This window comes from Guillardia theta (assembly GCF_000315625.1).
Source record: "Guillardia theta CCMP2712 unplaced genomic scaffold GUITHscaffold_77, whole genome shotgun sequence".
NCBI classification, from domain to species: domain Eukaryota; class Cryptophyceae; order Pyrenomonadales; family Geminigeraceae; genus Guillardia; species Guillardia theta.
In genome coordinates, this window is record NW_005434597.1 from 103,135 (window position 1) to 110,923 (window position 7,789).

At 52.1% G+C, this 7,789-nt stretch overlaps 4 protein-coding genes across 4 annotated transcripts; 1 reads left to right on the forward strand and 3 right to left on the reverse strand.

The window, feature by feature from the left end:
- Positions 1 to 123: 123 nt before the first annotated feature.
- GUITHDRAFT_143617 (hypothetical protein) lies at positions 124 to 2,642 on the forward strand (the record flags this gene model as incomplete). The annotated part of the gene is made up of 14 exons (XM_005826129.1): positions 124 to 210; positions 399 to 463; positions 516 to 576; positions 720 to 827; positions 974 to 1,127; positions 1,176 to 1,236; positions 1,286 to 1,379; positions 1,420 to 1,683; positions 1,726 to 1,792; positions 1,836 to 1,918; positions 1,962 to 2,024; positions 2,251 to 2,397; positions 2,439 to 2,518; positions 2,564 to 2,642. 14 exons carry the CDS (start codon positions 124 to 126, stop codon positions 2,640 to 2,642), a joined length of 1,413 nt encoding a protein of 470 aa, XP_005826186.1.
- Positions 2,643 to 2,769: 127 nt separating this feature from the next.
- GUITHDRAFT_154479 (hypothetical protein) lies at positions 2,770 to 3,617 on the reverse strand. The gene is made up of 4 exons (XM_005826130.1): positions 3,413 to 3,617; positions 3,152 to 3,364; positions 3,013 to 3,100; positions 2,770 to 2,966 (listed from the first exon to the last, which is right to left on the reverse strand). Exons 2-4 carry the CDS (start codon positions 3,220 to 3,222, stop codon positions 2,820 to 2,822), a joined length of 306 nt encoding a protein of 101 aa, XP_005826187.1. The 5' UTR covers positions 3,223 to 3,364; positions 3,413 to 3,617; the 3' UTR covers positions 2,770 to 2,819.
- Positions 3,618 to 4,903: 1,286 nt separating this feature from the next.
- Positions 4,904 to 5,605, reverse strand: GUITHDRAFT_96744 (hypothetical protein; the record flags this gene model as incomplete). The annotated part of the gene is made up of 3 exons (XM_005826131.1): positions 5,572 to 5,605; positions 5,480 to 5,521; positions 4,904 to 5,428 (listed from the first exon to the last, which is right to left on the reverse strand). Coding segments are annotated over exons 2-3 (534 nt in total), but the record flags the coding sequence as incomplete, so codon positions are not given.
- Positions 5,606 to 5,831: 226 nt separating this feature from the next.
- Positions 5,832 to 6,778, reverse strand: GUITHDRAFT_154480 (hypothetical protein; the record flags this gene model as incomplete). The annotated part of the gene is made up of 4 exons (XM_005826132.1): positions 6,480 to 6,778; positions 6,257 to 6,432; positions 5,994 to 6,135; positions 5,832 to 5,934 (listed from the first exon to the last, which is right to left on the reverse strand). Coding segments are annotated over exons 1-4 (424 nt in total), but the record flags the coding sequence as incomplete, so codon positions are not given.
- Between the last annotated feature and the right edge of the window lie 1,011 nt (positions 6,779 to 7,789).

The window sequence follows — 7,789 nt, forward strand, 5'->3', positions numbered from 1 at the left end:
AGGAGGAGGATGGTGGTGGTGGTGGTGGTAATGCTGAGGATGAGGAGGATGAGGATGAGGATGAGGATGAGGGGAGGGAGGAGGGCAGGGATGTGAGGGTGGAGTGGGATGATGAAGGTGGCGATGCAGGAGCCTCTTGTCTTCTCGCCCTCGTGTGTGCAGCTCCTTTCTCAGTGGGGCCTCTCCTCTTTGGACGCCAAAGGCATAAAAGTGATGCCAGGGCTCCTCCTCCACCTCTGCCTCTACCTCTACCTCTACCTCTACCTCTACCTCTACCTCTACCTCTGCCTCTGCCTCTGCCTCTGCCTCTGCCTCTGCCTCTGCCTCTGCCTGCTCTTCCTCCACTTGCGCCGCCTCTTCCTCTGCTTCTTCGTTCTACTTTGACGATCTGCTGCCAGCGGCCGGACTTCGGGGGGAAGGCGAGGAGCATCTGGTTCCGCGACCTTCGAGCCTTCAGTGGCAGGTTCATCATCCTCTTCTTGTATGTCTGCTGCTCCTTCTCACGGGTGCGTCAGGTTGCTGCGGCGGGAGCGCTGGGATTGTGTTTGTATACGACCAAAGGACTTCTGCGAGCTGGTGCGAGGTAGAAGAGTTGTTGCTTGCCAGTCACACACGGTAGGCAAAGGAGAAGATGCAAGAAAGAAGGTCCTTATTCAACATCTCCCACTCTTGCAAGGTTGCTCCACGGGCCTTGTGCCCGCCTCTCACACGGAATGAAGGTCACAGAATGCGTTGATGTGTCGTGGGGAGCAGCCATCGTGGGTGAGAATGGTGTGAAGGAAGCAGGTGGAGTAGCAGGGGAGGGGGATGAGTGGGTGACGGACAAGGTCAGGCGATGTTCTGATCGGAGCGGATGGGATGAAGTCAAGGGTGAGGAGGGCGATAGCTGGAGAGAACTATCGAGATCAAGTCTTCACGCATGGCTTCACCGTCAGCATACCTTACTCCTCCTCTTGACCTCACGCTCGTTCAGCAATGGAGTGGCGCCGTTGAGGACGAGAGCTCCGCCTTCCGCTTCTACGACGACGCGATCCACATGTACGGAGGCAAGCAGAGCTGCGCGATCGTCTTCCGGCTCCCGAGCAACATCATCAACTGGAGTATCATCAGGCCGACGGAGATGGAAGGTGAGGAGGAGGCGAGCAGGTGGCGTGAGGGCGTGACGGACATGTCAGGAAGGAACGCGTTGAGCGAGTGGAGGAGCATGATCACAAGCTGGCAGCTGAACGAGGACGGGTCGCTCCTTCCCCGCCTGCATCGCCAGCTTGACGCGCGTCGCTCTCAGGAGCGTCGAGATCCCTGCGAGCGAGGTGATGCTCCTCCGCGAGTCCTTCGACCTCTTCGACACGGACAAGAGCGGTGCACTTGACATGCAAGAGGTGAGGTAGCTGGTGGTCAGCTGGGGCTGAGCTGGAGCAGGTCAAGGTTGCCATCGAGCAGTGCGGACTTGCCGTGTCGGACGAGGACCTGCAGGGGATCATCGCAGAGGCAAGAGGAGGGAGAGGTAAGGGCTTCCTCTTACAGGCCATGCAGATCGACAAGGACGGGAGTGGAGAGTTCGAATTCGTGGAGTTCGTCGAGCTTGTGAAGACGCTGGTGTTGAGGATCCGAGAGGCGGAGGATGCGGAGGAAACGGCCGTCAAGCTGCGGTCGGAGATCGACGGCATCAAGCTCGAGCTGAAGGTCTGCTGGCGGTAGTGGCCGCAAGCAGCTCAAGCTGGGCAGGCTCGACAAGAAGAGCTGAAGCTGGCGGAGGCGAAAGTCTTCGAGCTGAGGAAGGCCGGGGCCCAGGGTGCTGGGGAGAGGTGAAGGAGGACGGACTGAGGCAGCCGCAGGACCTCTCGACATTGAGAAACGAGCTGAGGCAATTCCGCTGGAGCTGGACGGGTTGAAGGATGACCTAAGCAAGGCAGTGAAGGTCGGAGAGAGAAGGGGAGGAAACTTGCTGAAGCGACGAGCAGAAGCTCGAACGAGCCGAGGCCGTGGGGAAGAAGAAGCAGGGGGAGGACGAGCTAGAATGGGAGGTGAGAATGATCTTGACCTCAAGATCGCGCGATGATCAAGTCAGACCGCGAGGAAAGCTCTCGGCCAGTGGCTGAGGAAGGAAGACTGTCACGAAGTCCTTCGCAGACTGGTCGCGCTCCCTTCTCCTGGCCCCTCCCTACCATCTCCCGTCTCCCTTCCTCCACCTGCCTCCCCATTGCCCCTGCCCCTCCTCCGTCCCCACAACCTCCTTCTGACTCCCTGCAGGTCAACGCGACAGACCGGCCACAGCGGAAGGTGGTGGAGGACAGAGCCGTCCTGCCCTCGTGGGTGCTGGGGCGCATGGTGCTTGTGGGGGACGCGGCGCATCCTCTCGTGCCCGGGACGCTCATGGGCGGGCAGGAGCTCGTGGAGGTCAGTCCTGACCAGCAGCAAGTCCAGCTGAAGCCTTGCAGGACGCGCGTCTCCTTCTCGAGTGCCTTAGCTCCCACAGCATTCCAGCTGAGATTCCCAACGCGCTCGTCGACTTCTCAAGGTCGAGCTATACGGGCTCCCGTCTCACTTGTCAACCGAGCTGCAGGAAGCGAGTCCCCTCTGCCGCCTACTCTCACTCCCTCGCTCGGCGTCGCTTGCAGCTGCTCTGCACGCCGGTGGAGTGAGAGAGGCAAGACTGAGTCTTGACGCCCCTGCTGCAGGGACTTGACTGGGAGCTCAGCAGCGAAGACGAGATCGCCTCCATCCTCGAGACTCCAAGCCTGCCTCTCGATTACAGAGCCAGGACTTGACCGCGCTTATCCGAAGCTATATGATAACTACAATATGTACAAAGCAAGTTCCTACTGTTCGCCAAGTAGTAGCAAGATATGCTGGATTAGCCTCTTTGACTCCTTCGTCACTTTCTCGTCCTCGAGCAGCCACTTCAGCGGCTCGATTCCGAACTGAACTCGGATGGTCGCTTTGTTGTCCTCGCACAGCGTGCAAGACTGTCAAAAGACATTAGCTTCTCCTTCTTCACATATGTGCACAGACCTTAGCAAGAGCTCCAGCCACGTACTCAAGTAGTTGAGGTTTGGTGTCTGCCTGAAGCAGCTCGAGCAGTGGCGTGATTCCGTTGCACCTGAGCCAATCATGTCACCGCACGCTCGTTACGTCTATCCAAGTCAAGTACCGATGTAACTCTTCTTGATGTTCCCTAGAATTGACGCAAAGATTTCTCACAGCGACAATGCAGCATTCCATCAGCTCTGGCGATATCTTCGATCTGATTTGATCAACCAAGATCTGAATGGCTCCTGCGTGTCGTGCAGCCGATTGATTCTCAACACAATTCGCGCAGGCATTCGCAAGCGCAGCTCCAGCTTGCTCTTTGACAGGCAATGTCCTGCCCATGAAAATCAACTAAACGATGACACAAGGCACGCACACTCACCCGTATCTTATCGCCTCCACCAATGCACCGATTCCATTCACACGATTCAGTTCCAACTTGTTTTGTGGACTATTCACACAGGCACTCCTCAAGGCACCAGCTGCTTGTTCTTGTGCAACTGGATTGCCATTGCGAAGGAGGTTTACCAGCCCTGGAATGGCGGCCTTGACTTCCGTTTTCTCCAAATCATCGTTGGCACATGCCTGTCCGATTGTAAGCAAACACGCTGCACACTAAAAGACTCACCTTCCAAATGGCACCTGCGGCCAATTCTTGGCCGATCGGGGTTCCAGTGTGCAATTGAGCGATAAGCAGGGGGAGTCCCTCGTACTTTCGGAGATCTCTGGTAGCAGCTTTGTTGTCAACCATGGCATTCCACAAAGCTGTGGTGGCGTTTTCTTGAGCATGCAAGTCACCATCTTTCAGCATTTTCAACATGGGAGCAATTCCACCAGCCTCCTGGAAAGCTTCCCTGTTGTCTGGATTATCTGCCATCGCATTCGCAATAGCTGCTGCCGCCGCTGCTTTGACCCTCGCAATTCCTTTTTGTGCAAGTCGTACCAAATGCTCAATACCACCGGATCGATTTAGCTCTTCTTGTGCTTCATGTAGAATCTGGTTATTCCATTTGACATCTTGAGGATCTGGAACCACACCCTCCACTTCTGCCTTTCTCTTGACGATGTTGGCCAGAGCTTGAGCTGCTCCTTCTTGCATCGGTGGGTGCGGCGAATTAAGCATAGCAACCAATGGTGCAACGATGCCAAGGTTGAGTGCAGCAATTCTATTGCTTGTATTCGAGGAGCATGCTGCAGCAATACAAAAAGCTGCTTTGATTTGAAGATCAGGTCGATCGGACCTCTTCAACAAATCTGACAAACAGTCCATTCCCCCAACTCTTGCCAAGCTAACCTGATTTTCAGAATTGTTTGCGCAAGATTCAAACAATGCTGTAGCAGCTTGGTTCTTAGCATTGTCGTCACCCTCACGAATGATGTCGATCAAGACATTCAACCCACCCGCTGCTAGGAAGATTGCAGGAGGATTCAAAGCTCCTCTTGGTCTTACTGGTTCATCTTGCCGGGCAGAATGTTCTTGCGAATACCATCGGTGGGGATCCACATTTGGTGGAACGGTTGAATTGTCGAATCCAATCTCACCAATTCTCTGCCGCTTATTGCCGAACTGATCCTCATCTGGCCCAAGTGCCCCGCCATAGTGTTGCATTCTTGTCGAATAGTCTTGGAAGCCTTGCATGCCTCTGCTGAGGGGATAATGACCCATCGCAGCACCAGATCCAGTTGCATTACGTCGGTCCCCTGGAAGCACTTCCATTACCATGTTACGCTGAATTGCTTCAAGTTGAACAACAACCATATCTGCTGAGGGTCGGAGATTCGGATTGTGAGCCCAGCAATCCTCAAGGAGCTGGATGTATCCGCAAGGAGCATTCATTCTATGCATTTGCTCAATCGGCGGCCTGCCCGGTGGTGGTCTCTGAACTTCATTAGCATGGTGCGTAACTTTTTGAATTATTTGTACGACATCCATGTCCTTCCAGGGAATCGTTCCAGTCAAAACCTCCCACATCACAACTCCCACAGAGTACAAGTCCACTCGCAAACCTTGTGGTTTGCTCTGCATAACTTCTGGCGCCATATATTGAGGAGTCCCAGTTATTGTCTTCGTGCCCGGGATAACAGAGAAAACATCCAACACTTTTGACAGACCGAAATCTGCTACTTTAAGCCGACCTTCTCTGCTGACCAGTAGATTCAAAGTTTTGAAGTCTCCGTGAATCATTCCAGCATTGTGAATCGCTCGGAGTCCATACAGAGCGTCTAACAGATATCTGACTCTGTCTTTCCACGAGAATCTAGAATTGTAGGAAGAATACATTTCATCTTTGTGCTTGTGAATGATCTCAAAGAGCGAACCACACTCAACCAACTCCAAGACAATTCCAGGTGTCGGCTCAAGCATACCAAAGCAGCGAACAATACACGGATGATTAACCTAAAAGCATTGATCAGAATGTGACTAAAGCAATCGATCGTCATATTTCACCGCTGTCATTTTCCCTACTTCCAATTCAAACTCTGAGAAAGCCTGATAAGGAGAAAAGTCAGGCATTATTTCTCACTTGACAAACAAAGTACCTTCCCATCGATTCCATTACCCTCAAAATTATGTTTCTTAATAGCCACTTGCTGTTGCTCATACATGCCTGCATAAACAGTAGCAACCGAACCGCTCCCAATCTTGTGGCTAAAGAGAAGTAAGCAAGACAGAATTCCACATTCAACAACGAACCTGATGGTAATCAGACTTTCATGGATACGTGGCGTTGAATTCTGTAATCTAGTATGTGCTGTAACATGGAGATCAATGCCAAAGCAGTCATCGAATCGACTAGAACCTGCACGCGGGAAATTCTGCACTCCAGCAGCATTTTGATAATTTGAGGTTGACTGAGACATGGTTGCCGGTGTGAAAACAAATCTCTCTTCAACCACATCAGCCTGATTCACAATGAAAGTAAAGAAGAGAAAGGGATTTCCAAAAGAGTAAACTGGCTTACTGGGGGAGCTGCCTGTTGTACATAGGTTGTCCTCAACGCACTTGCGGAGGAGGAATTGGACTCGACACTGGAGGTTGCTGCAGCATCATTGTTTGATTTGTTACTGGGAAAGTAGAGCCGGAGCATCTTTGTGATGTACATCCTGAAAGACAACGTCACCACACATAGACAAGAAACGTTCAACACACATGGAAAAGGAAAAATCAACACACAAGGAAGATAGGGGAGTGAGAATCAAAGCATCGCTTTAGCTGAGGGCATACCTGTGGCCCAGACTTTTGATCCCCAATCGGGACATCTCTTCATCAGTAATGTCCAGCAATACTTCTCCATCCACATCGTTCTCGGCCACGATCCGCTGGTAATCATAAACTTTGCTGCCCAGTTTCGGCCTGCAGATCTCCAAGAAATCCTGCACGTCGCCAACCGTCCATTCCTCCTGTACTCCGGTTAGTCCAAGACAGCAGGAATTGGGCTCTTTCTCACCATGGGACGGGGAAATCCCGGGGCATCTCGGCGACTCATGACTGAAAAGCACTGATCCATTCCACGCCAAAGCGTGTCGTGTAAAGCCTGAGAGAGATAGCTACGGCTGCAACACTAGACCAGAAGTTGTTCCGTGTCCTTTACTGCATACGTGTCGGATCGATGAACCCCCTGCGTCTGGTGGATGGTATCACAGCAGCTTCACATGATCCGGCATTTGCGTACAAAACACCCCATCTACGGTCTCAATCTTCTCCTCACGCCCTTCATGTCAGTATCCCCGCCTGCCATTGCATTCGCTTCTTTCCTGCATATCCGATTATCGCATCCCTGCCCCTGCTCCCTTTCGCCCCTGCATACCAGCTCCGACCCTCTGGACCCTCCATATGCCCCTGACACCCACAGAAACTTTCTTTCATAGTACCAAATTATTTCAGTTATGTTTTTTCCGGTACATATATGGCGATTACTCATACATATTTATTATCAATAATGTAAGTAAAACTATTCATACCACCCTTTAGATAACAAACAACCCCCCGTGAAATAAAGATGAGGATGTGGGCCATGGCAGAGGCAGATACGGAGGGCCTGGCCCAAAAACCAAAAATTCATGAATAGCATTGAATTGTAATACAAATGTTCAAAATCTTGTTGCTATTTCACATTTATCACTGGTTAATATTTTAAATGTACAGAATTCGTGGGATTGCAGAAAAATTCAAGGCTGGCGAAACAGGGTAGGGGTACATTGAGCGGGGGTCAGGGTGGGGGCAATTTCAAAGAGGGGTCTAATTCCTTGTAAACAGGGGGTAGTCTGTGATAGAGAGGGGGTAGTGGGGTGGTAGTACCGTGGGAGAATCATGGGGTAGACATGGAGATGATGAGGGGGGCCCGGTGAAGGAGGTGATAATAAATAAGGAGGAAAAGAGGAGGGGAACAAACTTAGGGCTAGTGGGTAGGTGGTTTGATTCGATTGGAGGGGTGGTGATTACCAACACTGGCTAACGGGACGAGGGCGGGTTGGTAAAGTGGGTTCGGTGGGTGGGGTAGGTGGTGTGGGGTGGGTCTTTTCATCAGGGAAAGACGGGGGTGAAATGTAGTGTCTATTTTAATGATGTTTCGCCGGATAAATACAACTCATGGGAGATTATTGACTGAAAAATTGAGGACTTTTCCCCAAGAAAACTTGAGGAGCAACAAGTTGGCGTGGCAGTAGGGTAGAACATTATTAGGCGCCACGCCCGGCCGGGCCAATCACTGAGTGAAACTTGAAACTTGAAACGGTTGAACCGGCCGCGGGCGGGGGT

Coding starts and splice junctions, on each gene's coding strand:
- GUITHDRAFT_154479 (XM_005826130.1), bottom strand. CDS start 3,222: ATGGAATGCTGCATTGTCGCTGTGAGAAATCTTTGCGTCAATTCTAGG. Junction 3,101..3,151: donor CATCAAGAAGAGTTACATCG/GTACTTGACTTG, acceptor TGATTGGCTCAG/GTGCAACGGAATCACGCCAC. Junction 2,967..3,012: donor TGGCTGGAGCTCTTGCTAAG/GTCTGTGCACAT, acceptor GTCTTTTGACAG/TCTTGCACGCTGTGCGAGGA.